This window comes from Heteronotia binoei, chromosome 3 (genome assembly GCF_032191835.1).
Source record: "Heteronotia binoei isolate CCM8104 ecotype False Entrance Well chromosome 3, APGP_CSIRO_Hbin_v1, whole genome shotgun sequence".
NCBI classification, from domain to species: domain Eukaryota; kingdom Metazoa; phylum Chordata; class Lepidosauria; order Squamata; family Gekkonidae; genus Heteronotia; species Heteronotia binoei.
In genome coordinates this window covers 81942043-81962440 of record NC_083225.1, presented here as the reverse complement: position 1 = coordinate 81962440, position 20398 = coordinate 81942043, and the positions used below count along the sequence as shown (strand labels likewise).

The following is a 20398-nucleotide window of genomic DNA, read 5'->3' as shown; positions in this document are numbered from 1 at the left end:
CTGTTTTCCTGTCATTTTTCTGTCTCCCTGTTTTCCTTTCATTTTCCTTTCTTTCACTCCTCTTTCCAACTTTTCAATTTCCCCCTTCCTTCCTCTCATTTTTTCTCCCTCCCTTTGTGTATTTTTCTTTCATTCTATCTTCCTTTTCATTTTTCTTTCTTTCACTTCTTTCTCACCCTCTTTTTTTACCTCTTCCTTCTGTTCTTTCGCTCATTCTATCTCCATATGTTTTTCTAGGGTTGCCAAGTCCAATTCAAGAAATATCTGGGGACTTTGGGGGCGGAGCCAGGAGACTTTGGGGGTGGAGCCAGGATACATTGGGGCTGGAGCCAGGAACAAGGGTGTGACAAGCATAATTGAACTCCAAGGGAGTTCTGGCCATCACATTTAAAGGGGCAGCACACCTTTTCAAATGCCTTTCTTCCATATGAAATAATAACGGATAGGGGCACCATATTTTGGGGCTCATAGAATTGGACCCCCTGGTCCAATCGTTTTGAAACTTGGGGGGTATTTTGGGGAGAGGAACTAGATGCTATACTAAAAAATTGGTGCCTCTACCTCAAAAAATAGCCCCCCAGAGCCCCCAATACCCGCAGATCAATTCCCCATTATTCCCTATGGGAATCGTTCTCCATAGGGAATAACAGAGTGCCCAGTAGACATTTCCTTCCCCCCTTACACTTTCTAAAGCAGGGGAAGGGCCTCCAAACCAGGGAATCCCCTGCCCCCTCCCTCTCTCTCACACACAAATACTTACTGGGTCTTGTTCCTGCAGAATATGCCTGCTTGCTCTGAAAACGAAACCAAAAGAAAGAGAGGGGCCATTCTCTGAGGAAACTGTTACAGATCCTTTCCCATTAAGCCCTTCCTGTTTCCTGCTTCCTACTCAGCCTTAAAGGCACACATTTTAAAAACTGTGTGCAGGTTTCTAAACCTGCAGGAGCTCTAAAACTACAGGATGACTGTGGGGGCGGGGCTTCCCCCGCTGGCCAGCTGGCTAGGGGCGGGGAGAAGCCTGTCAAAACGGGGGATCCCCCGCTGGGACCTGGGGATTGGGAAGCCTATGTTTTTCTGACTTTTTATTTCATCCTTTCTACCTTCCTTTCTTTCATTTTTCTTTCTCACAATCTTTTTCTACCATTCTTTCTCTCATTCTTTCTCTGTCTCTCTCTCTTTTTCTTTCATTCTGTTTGCCCATCTTCCTTTCTTCCTGCCACCTACACATTCATCACCCTCCCCCAATATTTTTCTAAGGTCCTTTGTATCTCTTCCTACAACAGGCTTTACTGCTGGTGCATATATATTGCCCATATTGTAAGTGCCATATGGATTTCATACATGAATCAATAAATGTTGAACAGTGTTGCAATGTCTAAATCTGCCCTCCCCCAAGGTCATTTTCTTGTATTAAATAATTATTATTCTTGTATTAAATAATTATAAACACATATCAAGCTAGATTTCTGTAGTGGCCAATAATGTCTTTAGCATGAATTCCATGTATATCAACAGTTCAAGGCCAAAATATCATGTCATTTGGGCTCTGATTTGTTTGCCTCCAGGCGAAATGGAAGGAAGGAAGAGTGGGTTTTAATAAGAACTTTATTTTATTTTTCATATATTTGACTTTAGAACACATCTTTCAGTTCAAGGGAAAACCTCCCTAATGCTATTAATCCAGAATTGAATGTGCTGCTTTATTTCTTAGTGTGTTACCCTAGAAACCATTTTTCACTTTGTGTGTATATCAAGGAGAGAGAAATTATTTGCTTCATCATAGCTATAAAACAGCACATTTTCGCTAACTCTTAATGCCACAGACCACTCCAGTAATGATTGATCACTGATTTAAGTGACTTGAAGAATGGCTATCAACATTTATCTATGTAGTGGAATATTCTACATTTACTGGAATATTCTTTTCTCTGCTGCTTTTTGGACCTGCCACAGCATAGCTGAGGGTGGGAAAAATACATATAAAATCAAGGAAAAGAAATTATAGCAACATTCTGATTTCTTCCTAGGTAGAGAATTGGCAATAAAAATGGTAGAACGTTTCTGTACTTGTTCTTTTTCATTTCAGCAAAATTTGGAAGTCTTGTTCAGATCATTGAAATTACATATTTAAATATGCTAGAACACATATTAGGTCTCAAAAACTGTTTTTGTTGAAACCCAGGCATTGCACATGTATGTATGGAAGCTTTAATCCATTTTACAAACCTGTAGGAACATCATTGGTTATCTGATGAAGGGAGTTTATACTACAGGAATGCAGTTGAGCAGGAATGCACAGGAACACAGTTCCAGCTGGCTTGGTGTCAGGGGGTGTGGCCTAATGTGCAAATGAATTCCTGCTGGGCTTTTTCTATACAAAAAGCCCTGCAAAAATCTAAACTCAAATCTAGCTTTTCTACTGCAGGCCAACATGGCTACCTTCTGAAACTCACATCAACACTATATGTGTTCAGTTGTTGTTGCCACCTAGTGGCCTAGTTACTTATTGCTGGGGGATATCATTGGGCATGTCTGAGTGGGGGTGTGGGAGTTGGTTATTCCTGTTTCCTGGCTGTTCTAAGATGGAGGACTGACTGGGGTCTTATTGTGTACAGCAACAATAAATATAGTTACACCCACTCTGCTTGGCTGAATCAGACCACAGGGGTGTCAAACATGCAGTTTTGGGGCCAAATCAGGCTCCCGGAGGACTCCTATCAGACTCCTGAGCAACTGGCTGTCATCTGCTTCTTTCTCCTTCTCTCTTGCTTCCTTCTGCATCACAGCTGCTTTGCCAGGCTTGCTCAATCTCACAGGAGCTACAGAACAAAACCTTTATTTTCTCTATTGACTGAGGCTCCTCCCTTGGGGAGAAGCGGGGGCAGAGCTTGCTTTGCCAGGCTCTCTCAATCACTCAGCAGAGCTATTGAGCCAAGCCTCTCTTCCTTCTATTGGCTTTGTCACACACACCCCTCCCAGTCCCCTGAGGAAGGAAGAAAAGAGCCAGAGCTTCCTTTACCCAGTTCCCTAGATTCCATGGGAAAAATACAAAGAAAGCATCTTTAAGACCAATGAGTGCTCATGTTTTAAACATGTTTTAATTTTTTTTTAAAAAAAAATCTTTGTGTTCATCTGTATTCTTTATAAATTTTTTATCTCTGCTAGCTAATCTTAAATAAGTACACCCATGGCCTGGCTCAACATGGCTCAGCCCAACCTGACATGGCCCAGCCCAACAAGGTCTCATTTATATCAGATTCGGCCCTCATAACAAATGAATTTGACATCCCTGACCTACATTATAATAACTGTATTGTATGCTGTGGCTCAATGGCAAAGTGCATGTTTTGCAAGTGGAAAATCTAGGGTTGCTAGGTCCCTCCTAGAAGCTGGCAGGGGATGAGGTGGGTTTACCAGGCACAGGTAGTTTCATCCAATAATTCAGTGACATGCCCATGTGACTTCCAATGTGATCCAGAAGTGATGTAGACATGTCGGGGACTGTGGGGCAATGCTCTAGTTTTTGGGCAAAAACTCTTTGGTAGAACAAAGTTTGAGTCCAGAGGCACCTTTAAGACCAACAAAGTTTTATTCATTTATGACCTTTTGTGTGCACTTCCTCAGATACATTGTAATGGAAGTTATCAGTCCATACATATAGGTAGAGGGTGAACAGCAAATTAGCATTCAACATTATAAAGATGTTTTAATTGCTGCAACGACCAAACAGTAATAGCAAGTTAAGTTCATGGTCACCATTTGTTTGGATTTAATTCCAGGGGAAAACACAATGAAGCAATTAAATATGTCATAATTGAAGACTGATGTGTAAATGTATCCTTCTTAATTGTAGGATGCTAAGAGTAATTCTGAGACTTTGTTGTTATGCTCCATCTTCTGGAGAGGAGACTGATGGAGCATAACAACAGCGTTTGGCGAAAGAGCCAGTCTGGTGTAGTGGTTAAGTGCAAGGACTCTAATCTGGGAGAACCGGGTTTGATTCCCCACTCTTGCACATGCAGCTGCTGCTGTTTCTCTTAGTAGCCATCATATTTGCTTACTGAAGCATGTCTGGAGGAAGGTCACACAAGTTCCCTCAGAGCTGTTCTCTCAAGAGCAGTTCTCAAAAGAGCCCTCTTAGCCCCACCTACCTTGCAGGGTCTCAGTTGTAGGGAGGGAATGAGAAAGGAGATTGGAAGGCACTCTGAGACTCATTCCACATTTATCACTTGCCTCTCATCTGTGTGGGACTCCTCAGGGTGGCTCTTATTCCTGGATTCTGCATTGGTGATCCATGCCTCGGTCATCTCAAGAATCGATTACTGTAACACTCTCTACATGGGGCTGACCTTGACTCAGGTTTGGAAACTGCAGTTGGTGCAGAATGCTGCAGCCAGGCTACTAATGGGGCTTCCCAGTCAGGAGCACATTCAGCCTGTGCTGAGAGCGCTGCACTGGCTGCCTGTTGCGTACCGAATCCATTTCAAGGTCCTGGTATTAACCTTCAAAGCCCTATATGACCTAGAACCTACCTATCTGCGGGTCTACCTTGCCCCACATGTTCCCCAGAGAGCACTGCAATCAAGCTCTCAAAATCTTTTGGCTGTCCCTGGGCTAAAGGAGGTTAGGCTCAACTCCACCAGAGCAAGAGCCTTCTCAGTTGTGGCCCCAGTATTTTGGGACACCCTCCCAGAAGCCCTGCAGGATTTATCGCAGTTCCACAGGGCCTGCAAGACTGAACTGTTTCAGATGGCATATAACATCTAATGGAAGAGGGCTGCTATCACATCTGGATCCATCGTGCTTTTGTTACTAACTGCCTAGGATCTGTGCGTGTGAGAAAGAAAATATTATATGATCCACCTGAAGTAGCACCATTGCCATTTATCTGATTGTTTTATTGTTTTAATATTACTTTTGTTTACTGTCTTTTTTATGCTGTTAGCTGCCTTGAGTCTGTATAGAATGGGCGGGATATAAATATAACATAAATAAATAAATAGCATTAATTATGCTGTATGCTAATTGTTGATGACATGAAAACTCTGCCCCTTCTGTAGCCATCTTTTTTTTGTTTTGTCTTTTTTATGTTGTCCTTCAGTGATTCCTTTTTCCTGCATACATGTTATTTTCATATATGTATATTTTAACTTGGTTTTAATTGTTTGAATGAAGTGCTTCTGTTTTGTTTTGAGTTTTTAAGAAGTAGTATATTGTGTGTGTTTTTAATGTTTGCTTTTGGCGGCCCTGCTAAAGGCAGAAAGGCAGAGTATAAATTTTGTAAATCAATAAAATAAATATCTTGACATTCAGATAGAACCAGAAAGCACACTTTAGTGGTTGTTGTTATTTACTGCTGCCACTCCTGCTCACTTAACCAGAAAATGGATGACAACAGCTGCTAGATGTGGCAGCAACCACCACATACAGAAGGACAATAATGCAAGTGGCAGCAGCTGCTGCTGTTTCTCTACTTAGTAGCCATCATATTTGCTTACTGAAGCATGTCTGGAAGAAGGTCACAAAAGATTGCTATTGCCATGTCACAGCTAGTTTGGGATAGACTGTGGGTTCTCTCAAGGTGCAAGGGTTTCAGCATCTGCCTGATAATGTCAGGTCCTCATACTGACTGACAAAGCAGTGATGTCTAATACACAATTAACGAGTCTCCTGGTTTATATTTTTACCTGTGAAGCTCCACATGGCCAAATTCTGGAGATCATTAGACCAGGACTTAGCCATTCCCAGGCATCAGGTTGTCATGGTGCCTAGAAATTTCTTTGTGCTGTCTTGTATTTTCAGTAATGATTTTATTGTAGTATGTCTTCGCAGTCCACAGTGGAAGTACAAAATTTACTTATCAGTTCACGTCAGAAGGTTCATAAAGTTCTTGTCATTGCTTGTTCATATGTTAATTTTACCTCATTTAGTGGTGATAGATGAACCATTTGCTTTCTATATTGTCTGTAATTGTCAATGCAATTAAGTTTTTTTAAAGTAATAAGAAATTGGGGAGAACCTATGGCTTCAGATTAGAGACTAACTTTTTGTTATAGTGATGACAACCAGGGTTACCATCTGTATACAGCAGCACCTTTGTCATAGCTTTAATAAAATAATGAAGCACTGAGAAGAGTTTAGAATTAGGTTCTGTGGTAGCAATAAGTAGAAAATATGGTTTTTAAAATATAAAACTCTGATGGCTGAAATACAAGTCTGGTTTCTAAATGTTTGGATTGGTTTAAAGAAAATTTTGTCAAGGTCAGAATTAGACATTAGAGGACTGCATTTTTTTTTTCTCCTGAGATTTGTATCATTCCTTTTCCACAATGGCTTTGACACTGTGGTGAGCATCTGCCCCTGGGGAAAGTCTCCCTGATGCAGAGGCAGGACTGACTTCCTTTTTGTTTTCCTAAGGCATTGCAACCTAGAACAAAAACTGTGTATATTTTGTGCTGAATTGAGCTCTTGAGTCTAGTTACTTCAGCTGATAAACTAATCAATAGAGGTGAAGATAAGGGAGCTGAAAATTCTACTACAGTTCATTTTAGATGTTCCATTTGTCTGTTCCAGTTAAAAGTGGAAGAACTGCCTCTACACAAGGGAATACTGAAACGATTAAATGAAACTGGAGGAAAAGCTCTTGGTAGTGCATCACTGAACCCTGAAGTAAAACATAAGCTTGACACCAGACTCAAGGAAGCTAACCATCGCTGGATAAAGGTTAGGCATATTAACACATGTGTGTGTGTGTGATTTGCAAAATGCTACAAGTCCTTCCAGTATTTTCAGCAGGGCTTTTAAAATTTGTTTTGTTTTGGCTTCTTTCTATACACATACCCAGACTTACCAGTACATCTTTATATGTTAGAGAAATAAATAGGCCTAGGAAAATGAGGATTACCTGCAATTTCTGACACCATCCCTGGTGAGTCATTTTACTATCTTATGTGGTGTTGCTGCTGTGGTGTAGGCTTCCTTCATGTTGAATATCATCATCAGCAGTTCTGTTGCTTCACACTTCAGGTTTGATGGCAGTCCTCCCATTGATTTTACAGTCTTTTTACATGTCTCAGGCTGATAGTGAAGTAAAAAGAGGCCCTGGATGGTGCAGCCCACATCTATGTAGAACCTTGCATATGGGAAAGAAAACACTGAACTGGTTACATCTCAGTGTGTGCTTGGTCAGGCATCATAGCTCCCAATACTGCTACACATCCTCTTCCCTCTTCAAAATTCTCCCTATTTGTATAAATTGTGTGGTCAGGCAGATTTCCATATACTATAAATGTATCTATGTAAGTGTATACCACTTTCAGTTCAGCCCAAATTCACTCCAGAATAGCCCAAGGAACAAAACCGTATTTCCTCTACTTCTTAATCTTAGGAGCTGCCAGCTGAGGTTTTACACTGTACAAAAATGCATCCTGTTTGGCTAAGGAGATGCACAACAATAAATTGATAACTTACAAAAAGACAAGTCTCCTGGTGCATGTTTAAAAGAAGCAATGATATCTTGACCACAGAAGGTCTATTGAGGGGAATAATTAGCACAGTCAAGCAATCATGATAATATCAAGCATACAGTAAAAAATAGCAGCACTAGAATGCCCACATAAAGATACAAATATTCCAGATGTCCACATACCCTGTATCACTGAAGGGGGAAAACAAGCAAGTGGCAAAATAAGTAGAGAAATAAGGCAAAGCAGGGGTTATAATTATCTATCTGTTTAAGTTCTAGTCAGAGATCCAGATGTTTAGAACAGAGGTCTAAGAGTTCAGGGGACAAATAATCCAGCAGGTGAATCCAAAATGGAAGGCAGTGGAGACATTCTGAAACTATACAACTGCACTCATATATACACATCCAAGTGAAGCATGGCTTGGCAGAGTAAAAGCATGGATGAGTATCATTATCATGGGGCACATGATAAAACAGCACACAAGCACCTCAGAGGAAAAGATGAGTACAATTTAGAGACAGATTCTGCTCTAAACTGCAAGAGTTATAAATAAAATATTATTTTGTCTCCCAGTCTGGAGGGCAGGAAGTGACAAGGTGATCAAACTGATAGATCCCTGATAAGCAAGAAGGAGGGGAGGCACAGGTCCTAGCAAATAAAGAGAGGGGAAATTTCTAGGTAGAGAGGATATATGGTTAAGGCATTCTTGGTTAACTCGTTGTTCTCAAGGAACACCTATACAAATCAGTACACCTGTACAAATCAGTCCAAAGTAAAGTAACTTGCCTGCCACAATGTTGTTTCTATGGTGCCAGAAAGCTGAACAATAAAGCTCAATCCTGTAATAAGGCTGCTTTGGTGGGATGGGCAGGATATAAATCTCAATACTAGATTAAATTAATAATAGGTGTTGTAAAAATTATTGAATATGGTGACAATACCTGACCAGTTTCAAGAAACAGAAACATTACATACAATTACAAATTGATTGCTACATTTCATTGTACTGTCCTTCAATATAGAAAATATAAATTACACCATTTAATCTGAGATGATTTCCTAGTAATTGTTAGCAGGTACAAAAAATTGTTAAATTTTAAATATGCTCTCCTTCAGTCTTTCTGTCTACATCTTTCTCTGTAATTCTTACAGAATAATTAATATCCATTTAAACATCAAAGATCTACTTCAGGTGGGGATTAAGCATTAATCTAAAACACTTGAAAAACTGAACTTTAGTATGTTAGTTCCAAGAACTAATTAAGGTAAGTTACTGACATCTTAGTGCCTGAATAATTCAAAAGTTCTGAACTCTATATTTGGTAATAGTGGAAAATCTTAATTTTATATAAATAGCTCTAATTCTTCACAAGAATTATTATATATGCAGTTTTACAATTATGCCACCACAGTCTTCACTCCCTTAATCTTGCATAGCTAAACAGTAAATTTTTAATGTGGCTACTAAGATTTTCTCTTTAAATAAAAAGTCAGTCCAAAACCATATACCTAATAAAGGAATCAACATATTATGACATGAGATTTTGATGTTCTTTTACAGCTATAAATATCACTTTCCACCATTCATTTCTTTAAATGCCCTTTACCTCAAGAGAAATCTAATTTTATCACATTAAAAGGCTGCATGCCTTCCTTTCACATTTGGACTTTGCAGCTGACCTGAGCTGCATCCACACACCACTGGATATTGCACTACAGCAAACACTCAAAATCAGATTATCGTATGTGGACAAGGCAATCCGGTTGCAAATTATTGCTATAATGCAATGATAATACAATATCCAAATGATGTATGGATGCAGGGATAGATTCCTCAAGATCACCATATTGCACAGAATGAGGAATCTTAAAGCTGATACAAAAGGAACTGGTGAATTCTTGCCATTTTTAGAAATAAGGTTAATATGACATCTGTAGTCAAAATCTGCATGAATACCCCATAGCCTATCAAATTTCAGCATGCTAGAATGGGATAATTGGATCGGGGATTAGCCTTTTTGCATTTATTTTGTATTTTATTGGTACAGTCAGTACCTATAAGAAATACCACCTTTTTTCAAATCAAGCATCTTGAATTGTGTCAGTAAGGTAAATCTGTGTTACTGAGCCAATCAGTGAAAATCATTTATTCATCATCATATTTATCATTCATATAGGATGTTCATGGATCAAATTGTAAGGAAGCTCATCATTTAAGAATGCTCTTAAAATTCTCTATCACTGAATTTCTCCATCAAAGTTAATCAGTTCATGAGTAGACCAGTTGGCGAACTAAAGTTTGTTACGAATTTTGGCCACTTCATGGTTCTTAAAGAAATGTTCACAAACTGAAGAACTGCCATGAACTTCCACAAATTTTGATGTGGTTCATGAAAAGTGAATAGCAGGAGCTTTCTGCTCTTCATGAAAATCAGTTCTTTGGTTTAAATTTTTGGCTGCTTTCTGCTCCCTGCAGCTTTTTGACATCCAGCTGGAAACATCTTCTTTCTGTTTCCCACAGAAAGCTGCGGGAAGCAGGGGTTTAAACTTTAAATGGCTCATGAACCAATATGAACCAGTTTAGTTCATGAACTGGCATATCAGTTAGTGGTTTGGTTCATGGTTCAGCCACAAACCAAACTGAACCACAAAAATGCAGTTTGTGCCTATCCCTAGACATGATACATCAATATGGACTCATTTTTTTTCACTTCCAAGAGGTATTTAATTGGACAGGTGATTTCAGGCATCAGTGTATAATGCCTTTCCTCTCCCCCCACCAAAGGAAAAAAAATCCACACTGATATACCAGGGAATATGTAGGACCACAGTGTTCTTTCAATTTATTGGGCAGAATATAGAATGCATAATTTCTAAGAGGGAGAAAACTACAAGCAGGAGACATAGTGGGTTTACTTACTGTTCTTGCTCATGTTATCTGTTAACTTACTGTTTAAGAGATCACAATGGCTTAAACCCAACAAGAGATGGTACTAAAGGGAAGAAGGACTGAGTTGGTTATAAAGATTTATTGTGTTCTGGGTAGGGTTGTATTCCCACTAAAGGAGGAGGTTTGTAGTCTGTAGATGCTGCTAGACCTGTACCTCCTGTTGCATAAACAAGTGGCAGTGGTGGCCAGAACCTCTCAACAGCTTTGGCTGATGAGCCGAATTCTTCAAATTATAATAGCCACATTCCCAAAATCTGCAAAAGCAACATCTCTTTATGTCCTTGTGCTGTATCACTCCTTTCCCAATGTCAATGGAAATGCCCACAAGTTTGTTTGGATAAATGCTGATCTGGAGCTGTGTACTTGAAGGAAATTCAACAGAAGCCCACAAGAAGAGAGAAAGAGAACTGCAAGGGTTTGTGTTGATCCACATACAAGAAATGTACTCTGTGGCTCCATTAGAAATTATTTACATGAGAGACTGAGCAGACGAAGGGCATTGAAACCATCAAGTTCCGGAAGAGGCGAGTTCTCTTTCTCGCTTCTTATGGGCCAAATCTCTTGTGTGAAAGCACCCATGGTGTGGCAGGGCAGTGGAGTAGTGAGAAGCCTGAGAATCCCAGGTGGAGAAGGGGAGTTTATTTTTATTTTTGTTTAGCATACAAATTGACCTTGTGTTTTTTAACCCTTATAAACTTTAAAAGGCATTTTAGTTAGGGATTTTAAGATTTTAATTGCAAGTATAAGAACCATAAAATATCACAAGAAGAAAGAAAACTAACAGGTCAGTAATGAGATGGATCAGACACACATCCTTCCTTGTAAACTGGTACAATGATGGTCAGAAGCCAGGGCTCTGGAATTATTTTATTTATTTATTTATTTATTTTATTATTTATATCTCGCCCTTCCCAACAAGTGGCTCAGGGCGGCTCACAACATAAAAATTTGACATAAATAGAATTTAAGCATAAAAACAGTTAAAATAATTAATACATTTAAAATTTTAAGACATTTAAACCATTTAAAACATTAGGGACAGCAGATATCTAGTATAACTACACTTGGTTTCTTGTACCAGCTTGGTTTCTTGTACCAATTACACTAGTATCATTAAACAAAACCACCACCTTTTGGGAAAGAACTCATAACTTTCTTGGAGAGAGGGGTTAGACAGCCAGGGGGACTATACTTTCCTTTCAGTTTGGAGGCTGTTGTTAATTGTGCTTTAGTTTCATAATCCATTTTGGTCTAGGTGAAGAGTTTTTAAGTTAAGATAATTTGATGGAGGTGATAATCTCCCCTTCCAGTTAGTGTTGGATATCCCCCATGTTGTCAACCATTTTAGGTCCATTGGACCACCAGTGGAGTTGAATTGGAGTGTGACTAAGATGATTAAATGGAATCAGGTCCAACCCCCCCCCCCCAAAAAAAGAACCCCCACTATGGCCGAGGTCAGATGCACGTAAACTGACGAGATGGGCATGGATGAAAGCCAGATGCATGTCGGATTTTATGCAGTTGTCCAAACATCAGCATCTGGCAATGGTTGTTGGCTCGTTCTTGTCCCGAACTGCCACGACTGAGATGCAGACTTTTTTGATAGTACATTAAATCCGGAATAAGAATGCTTCCAACGACTCCCACGTGTACTTTCTATGTTTGAATGCTCCATTGTAGCCGACTCGTCGCAAGTGCACATACGCTTCCCTGCAAGAGCCCACTCCAAATGATATCATTGGGCCAACAATTGTTGACTCAGCCTTCCAACCTTCCGAGGTCGGTAACATATGTACCCAGCTTGCTGGGGGGGGGGGGAGTGTAATGACCGGGGAAGGCAATGGCAAACCACCCCGTAAAAGGTCTGCCATGAAAACTTTGTGAAAGCAGCATCATGCCAAAGTCGAAAACGACTGGTGCTTGCATAGGGGACCTTTCCTAAATGGGAGGGGGGGAAGGCAGATCGCCCACCTTTGCCGTCTCCCTGCAAGGCAGGGAGATGGCAAAGGCAGTTCCCCGGCTTCCCACACCCCCTTTAAACACCCAGGTGGGGTGATCAACCAAGACGGGACCAACGCTGTTTAGAACCTAAGGATGGAGGAATGTCTGATCAGGAAATTTGTTGTAAAAAAGCTGCGGGGTATAATAGAGACGGGTTAGGGATGGATTTAATGGTGAGTGTGACCGCAGCCTATTTGACTTTTAAGTCCTCCCATGTCTCATTTTCTAGGATTATTTTCTTGACTTTTGGACACATTTTTGTGTGAATAAGTGATTTGATTTAAGGTCTCGTATCAGATATGTTGCTTCATATACAAGATTTACATGTAATATTTCTACAACATTCTGTCACATCAGACAAAAGGTTATCATGAAAAACTTTAGAAAGAAGGCACCAATTCCACAATGTTTTAGGCAGGTACAGAGCCTTTAAGACCAGAATATTTATAGTTGCTGATATGAGCTATTTCAGTTTGAAGTCATCACTCTGACTGTCAATATAGTGATGTGAGAAAAAAGTGTCAACAGTAGTACTGATTGCAATAATACTCTGTTTTTAGTAAACTGTGAAATAACGAGAGAGTTTAGTAAGCTCTGAAATAATGAGAGAGAGCTGCTGTGGAGTTTTTGGGCACAGCAGCTACTCATATCTGTGAGAAGTGTTGTTACATACACCTACAGCCTTAGGGAGGGCAACAAGTGTTATCAGCCTCATTCATACAATATAGCAATGTAACAAATGCAGAGGTTGCTTGGGTAGCAGCAGCCTGGGGTTCGCCTGTTGATTGAGCTTGCCTGAACTGGCTGACTAGCCTGGTACTAACAGCTAGGCTGGGCATGCAGATGGACTGGCCCATGGAAGGGGCATGGTGGGCCGGCCGGCCTAGGATGTTGAAAGCCTTTGGCCAGCCCTGAACTAATGGTACCTCTATTGGATCACTAGATTTTAAATTATTACTGCCGTTAAACCTCCATTTTGTTGACATTCTCCTTCTTCATCTTGGTACGAAGACTAGATCTTCTCTGCCAGTCCAGTTCCAGTTCCAGTAACTTTTAATGACATACCAGTCGGCCAGTCAAATAAAGCCTAGAAAAAAGTTTCAGGAAATCTCTGACATAAAGCTTGAAATATGCAGAGTGGAGGTAGGATTGGGAATACTTCCATTTTAATCTTATCATGCTCACTTGGAACAGCGGCAGCCTCAGAGATAAATCAAGCAACTCCCCTGTCTGGTCCTCAGATCACCACTCAGTAATTGAGCAAAGTATGTTTAGTACAAAGGATCTTGTCACATAAAGACAAGCCTCAGAAAGCACAAAAATACACATTCCACACCAAGGCATTCTTGGCCCAGGCTGAACTGATTTGGTCTGCTGAATCTCATGCCTAAACCTGAAAACATCTGTGGTTACATGTTTCCTGGAGAGAAAACTTTCTGTTTTTAATTTCCATTATTTCCATGATTTTGCACTAGTATACAGAGCCAGTACAATTGCAGTTAGGACCTATCCCTGGAAGGCCAGTGCAGATTATATTCTTTGTCTATGTATGCATGAATGGGCAGAGGGATTATATGGTGTTAGGTTGGCCCTTGTTTACATTCATGTTAGTCTGATACAATAACAGTGTAAAGTACTGGGGTCGGCGCAGTAAGAGACCAGAGTTGGAGAGTGATTTCAGCAAGCTTTACTTCAGGAACACACACACAGACTGAGCTCTATTCAAACTTCCCGCTCCTTTATACAATTCTTGCCCCCTTCTGATTGGTCCTTAATTATGTATATGGATTGGCTATTTACAGGGCCCTAAGGGCCTATCAGGGTACAGTATGAGCCTAGATGTTGATTGGCTACTTATGTTTCAATCCTTCCCCTGATTGGGCACGCTTAGGCCTTCTCTGGAACCCTGGTGTGGAGTACAAGCTTTGGCTTGTTCAGCTTCCCTCCAAAAGTAACAGTTCTCCCATTTGAGCCTAGGACACAACAAACAGATTAGTGTAGTTCCTTACATCACCATTTAAAAAAACTGGCGCTCTACAACCCATACATGTATAATATAGACTCATGCATATCAGTATATCTTAATTATCACCAAATCTGTAGATACTTAAATCTAGAGACTGAAGTCATGAAAAGACAATACATCTTTCTACAAACCTGAAACATTCCCAGGTTTGCAGAAAAAAACTGAACCTCTCCCCCCCAAAAAAAAATGAGGGGTCAATCCCCCAAAATAAAAGAAGCAGCACTGATTCTTTCAAGGAATGAATTACCTCAGTGGCCATTGCTAGGCTACTACTATAGTACTGGCAACCACTGGGTGACTTGATACCACCCAACTGGTATGACTAACCAAGGCCAGCTGCTTGCTACTTTTCAACAGCAGCCACCCCACAACAGCCAGTATTCTGTAGTAGTTAGAATTTTTTACTAGGATCTATAAGACCCGTGTTTGAATCATCACTCTGCCATTGAACCTCACTGGGTGACCTTGGGCCAATTATGCATTCTTAGCCTAATGTAAACCTCACAGGGTTTAAAAATAATGAATTGCTTTACAAAGTTTCACTATTACTGAACTGTAGGCTCAGGATAATACAATACTTTAAGATAATTGCCACAATCTTTAGCACAGAATTTGTCTGTTGTATGGAGAAGTATGTGCTCTTAATTCAAGCTGAAAGCTCTGGTGCCAGCATGGCTAAGGCCTGGAGTTAATTAATACAAAAGGATTTGTCAGACTCGATTCAGATCAGAGTATTATTTAACTTCAAGCATCCTGTTTGTAACAGGTAAAATGGAGTTTTATATACTTAACAAATTGTATTATACTTAACAGGATTAAGAGGAATGAAAGAATAGTATGATTTATTGGTCAGAGATTTATGGAATGTAAGAATGCAAGGTGAAAACAATAACAATAAAAACCAATTAATATAACTAAAAATGAGAACACTAAACTCTAGTAATATTTAATAGTAGAGTCCATATACTTGCAGTAGCCCTGTGTTTCAGAATATTTTCAAAGGGATTGTTTTTAATACAGTATCTCTGAGGACAAAGTTATGTGTTTGAAAACAAATACAAGAAATCCCCAAAATTTGCAAGGACAGCCATTTGAAGGAAACTAAAGTGGGTGGAAAGGGCAGTGCTTATTTAGTCTGCCTCTTGGACATTTTTTTGCTCCACCAGCCATTCCTTTCTCCCAGTTTATAGGTTGAGACAAGCTGGGGAAAGCAGTGGGCAGGGAGCCTGCTGCAGAGAGAAAATGGCATAGAATGCACATTTGCTCCCACCTAAGTGCCCCCCGCCACTTAAATTAGATTAGAAATGTTGGGTTGCATTGAGGACAAAATTTCTACTTGTGCTAGAGTTCTTGAGTGAGAAGAAACATACACATAAGGCTACACTAACCACTTCCACTAAGTCAAACTTACTGTATCCCCGCAATGGCATTTCTGCTAGTGCAAGATCTTGTGCAAACAGTTTCTGAGAAGAAAGTGCTATATATTGCACAGCTTCTTGCACAAGCAGAACAACTCTAAATCCACATATTCCTGCTTGTGCATCACTGGATCCGAGCCCCTGCATATTGTATTGATGGAGAAATTTGGGTTCTATCAAAGGGGTCCAAATAAGCAAAACTATGTCCAGTAGAAGCAAAGTCTTTATTCAGTTGACCATGGTCAAAGAAAGTATCTATCCGTACAAAACACTGACCCTGTTGCTTTGACCAGGCTGAACATTTGTAGCAAGTTTTACATTACATGAATACAATGTTCACTAATAGCATCATGCCACTACAGATCTTGCAGAGGTCATCAGCCATTCCTGGAAGAATTCTTTGTCTTCCAGGTATATTGGCAGTAGTACTATGGGTAGCTTCTACTCTTCCTTCTCCACTTACTTTTAAGACTATGACTACCCTTATATGCTACATTTGTAGTGTAATTGCTGAGCACAACAGATAATGGGATGACATATGGGTGAAAGGGGTTCTGTACATATAAGGCAGAGAGGTATGCAAAGTGGCTATTTCTATAGAGATAGAAGTGAAGGTTAGTAAAGCAGGTCAAGTTTTCTCTACGTTAGCTCTCTCTTGGGATCAGAGGCTTGTCTTGTCTGTTTTAGCACATGTCTTGTTAGCCGCCCTGAGCCTGCCTTGGCGGGGAGGGCGGGATATAAATAAAAGTGTATTATTATATTATTATTGCCTCTAATTAATCATGGGTGCACTAAAGCTCAAAACTATAATTTCAGTAGTGTCCACATCATTATCAAATGTGTATTTCTTCATGAGCTGTCTTTCCATTCTCCAACTTGATCTAATATCTTTCACTAGAAAGAAAATGTTCCCCGCTCCCATCTAATTGTACAGTCTGCTAAATAAATGACTCTGGGTTTGCTACATTTTTGGTAAGCTTGATATATCTGGCTTTCAGAAGAATGCTGATATATTGGGCCATGTTGTACTAATTACCTTTATACAGATTTCACCCTGTAGTGAGGAAATTGGCCAGTGTTCATAATGAGATCAGATTGCAACATAATTGTATTTACATAAGTATCAGATGTTATAGTGCAGCTCACTGAACTTGTATTTGGATTTTGTTTACCAGGGCATCACAATTCTTTTATAAAGCAGAAAAGCTGCTCAGATTGTTTGCTATGATTTAGTAACAAAGTCTGTGTTCGTACAACCATGTTTCACTATCTGCTAGGACAGCAGAGAGCCACAATCTAAGCCTGTTCTGTGGTATTTGTGTAGCATTTTAATTTCAAATTCTAACATAATAGAAAATTAGCATACTAAATTATGGCGCATTTCAGAGAGCTCTGAGAGAGAGCAGAGAATAAGTGATATAAAGGTGAGGTTTGGCTTTCTAAGCAGCTGGAGAAGTTGCTGAGAATTTCTGAGTTTGTGTGACTGCTGAAAATTCTGAGTTTGTAGTTGCTGGGGAAATGCTGTCTGTTTGGTTTGAGTGGGCTGAAGGTGATTGTTGCTGATTGATTAGGAGTGGCTGTGTTCCCCACCCTCTTTGCATTATTAAGCTGCACCTTGCAAGAGGTGTGAGCCTTTGGCGCGAGCCGAAGGGTGACAGCTAAAGGGCTCTTGGCCTGGGGGCTCTGTAAGGACCAGGAACCCAGATCCCTATTTTCCTGTGTTCCCAATAAGGTAAGTAGACTCTCCAGAAGGAGAGCCACATAAACAAACAGGATTTAAAAGGAGACTGTATATTTTAAAAAAGCTATCATGAAGGTAGAATGCCAGCAGTGGGGGTGGGGGCTTTCCAGTGTTTTGCACTGAATGTCACATGTATGACTATCTGCCCACAGGACAGAAGTCTTGGGTGTGTGCTCGATGCAAGCAGCTCCTGGTCCTCAGGGAACGAGTTCGTACCCTTGAGGCCAAGGTGACTGACCTGGAGAAGCAGAGACAGTCAGTTAGGCACTCGGGGAAGACTCTCGGGGACATATTAGATGAGCCCCACTCTGAACATGGTGGCCCCGTTGCTGCCAGGGAGCATGAGGGTCGAGAGGGAACAGGGCACCATGCTGAGGATAAGGGGAATGTGGCCTCAGAATGGACCTCTTCTTCAGTTGGTGAGAGGATATCCTTTCACGCCAAGGAACCATCCCTGGGCAGTAAGGGGGGGGGGGTTGGTAGTTGGTGATTTTATCCTTAGGCAAGTAGACAGCTGGGTGGCAAAACCACATACTGACTGTATGGTGACTTGCCTACCTGGTGCGAAGGTAGTGGACATTACGCATGTAGTAGATAGGCTGATAGACAGTGCCAGTGGCCGTGGTGCATGTTGGCACCAACTATGTGGGGAAATGCAGTCGTGAGGTCCTGGAGGAAAAATTTAGGCCGCTAGGCAGGAGACTTAAGGCCAGGACCTCCAAGGTAGCCTTCTCAGAAGTGCAACCTGTTCCACATGCAGGGCAGGAGAGACAGGCACAAATTAGAAGTCTCAATGTGTGGATGAGATGATGGTGTAGGGAGGAAGGGTTTAAGTTTGTTAGGCACTGGGATACTTTCTGGAACGAGTGGGAGCTGTACAAAAGAGACGGTCTCCACTTGTCCCCAGATGGAACCAGGCTGCTGGCGCTTAAAATCAAAAAGGTGGCAGAGTAGTTTTTAAACTAAATCTTGGGGGAAAGCTGACAGGAGATGAAATGTCTCTGGTTCGGGAGGAGATGAAGGGTTAGCTGTTACTTTTCTACCGGGTAATGGATCAGAGTTGTCCACTGAGATGGTGACAAACAGTATGGAGAGTCTGCCAAAGTCTTGAGGCGGCAGGAGGAAGGTTGCAGGCCTAGCTTGCCTGGGAAATTATAGATGTGTGTATACAAATGCTAGAAGTGTTCAAAGTAAAATTGGTGAGTTGGAATATTTAGTGTTGGGAGAAAACATAGACATTGTGGGAATTTCAGAAACTTGGTGGAATGAGGAGAATCAGTGGGACACGGTGATTCCTGGATATAAGTTATATCGGAAGGATATGGAGGGAAGGGTTGGAGGTGGGGTGGCTCTTTATGTCAGAGAGGGTATACAGTCCAGTACGACTGAGGTCAGAGATTTAGATTCCCTTCTAGAAATGCTTTGGGTCGAAATAGAGGGCCCAAAAGGAAATTTAACTATGGGAGTTTGTTATCGCCCACCAAATCAAAAGTTAGAGGATGATTATAATATGATGGAAGGCTTAAAGATAGCGGCTAAACGTAAAAACTGTGTTGTAATAGGTGATTTTAACTAACCGTAGATTGATTGGGTCAATATGTGTTCAGGTCGAGAGAAAGAGATTGAGTTTATAGATGCTCTCAATGACTGTGCTATGGAGCAGATGATGGCAGAACCTACCAGGGGTGGGGCGATCCTGGATTTGGTCCTAAGTAATGCCCAAGACTTGGTGAGAGATGTAAAAGTGATTGCACCGCTTGGGAGCAGTGACCATAACGTTATTGATTTCACCATTTGTATAAATAGGGAGTTGCCCCAAAAGACCAGCACAACCACGTTTAACTTTAAAAGGGGTAAATTCTTTGAGATGAGGAGGCATGTGAAGAGGAAACTGAAAGGAAAGGTAAATACAGTCAAAACCCATGGGGAAGCTTGGAGGCTATTTAAAACTACAATTCTAGAAGCTCAGATAAATATATATACCACAAGTTAGGAAAGGCACAAACAGTTATAAGAAAAGGCCTGCATGGTTAACAAACAAAGTAATGTAAAAGGTAAGAAGGACTCCTTTGAGCGGTGGAAAACCAGTCCAAGTGAGATTAATAAAAAGGAACACAGGCTGTGGCAAATCAAATGCAAGACTGTGATCAGGCAGGCAAAAAGGGACTATGAGGAGCATATTGAAAAAAAAATATAAAGACCAACAATAAAAATTTCTTCAAGTATATTAGAAGCAGGAAACCAGCCAGGGAGGCAGTAAGGCCCTTGGATGACCAAGGGGTAAAAGGAGTACTGAAGGAGGATAGGGAAATGGCTGAGAAGCTGAATGAATTTTTTGCCTCCGTCTTCACTGTGGAAGATGAGAACTTTTTGCACGCCCCAGAACCACTTATTTTGGAAGGGGTGTTGAAAGACCTGAGTCAGATTGAGGTGACAAGAGATGAGGTCCTACAACTGATAGACGAATTAAAAACTAATAAGTCACCGGGTCCGGATGGCATACATACAAGAGTTCTGAAAGAATTCAAAGTTGAACTTGTGGCTCTTCTGACAAAAATATGTAATCTTTCATTGAAATCTGCCTCCGTTCCTGAGGACTGGAAGGTAGCAAATGTCACCCCCATCTTTAAAAAGGGTCCCAGAGGAGATCTGGGAAATTACAGGCCAGTCATTCTGACTTCAATACCGGGAAAGTTGGTAAAAACCATTATCAAGGGCAGAATGAGTAGGCACATTGATGAACATGAGTTATTGAGGAAGACTCAGCATGGGTTCTGAAAGGGAAGATCTTGCCTC

General features: G+C 40.8%; 1 protein-coding gene across 3 annotated transcripts in view; it reads left to right on the top strand.

The window, feature by feature from the left end:
• Window positions 1–20398, top strand: part of DMD (dystrophin) — a 1885017-nt gene that overhangs the window by 1221889 nt on the left and 642730 nt on the right. For all 3 annotated transcript variants that reach the window (XM_060234097.1, XM_060234096.1, XM_060234099.1), the window contains one exon: window positions 6574–6723. In XM_060234097.1, the coding sequence (XP_060090080.1) occupies window positions 6574–6723 (150 nt within the window). The remainder of the gene's footprint in view (window positions 1–6573; window positions 6724–20398) is intronic.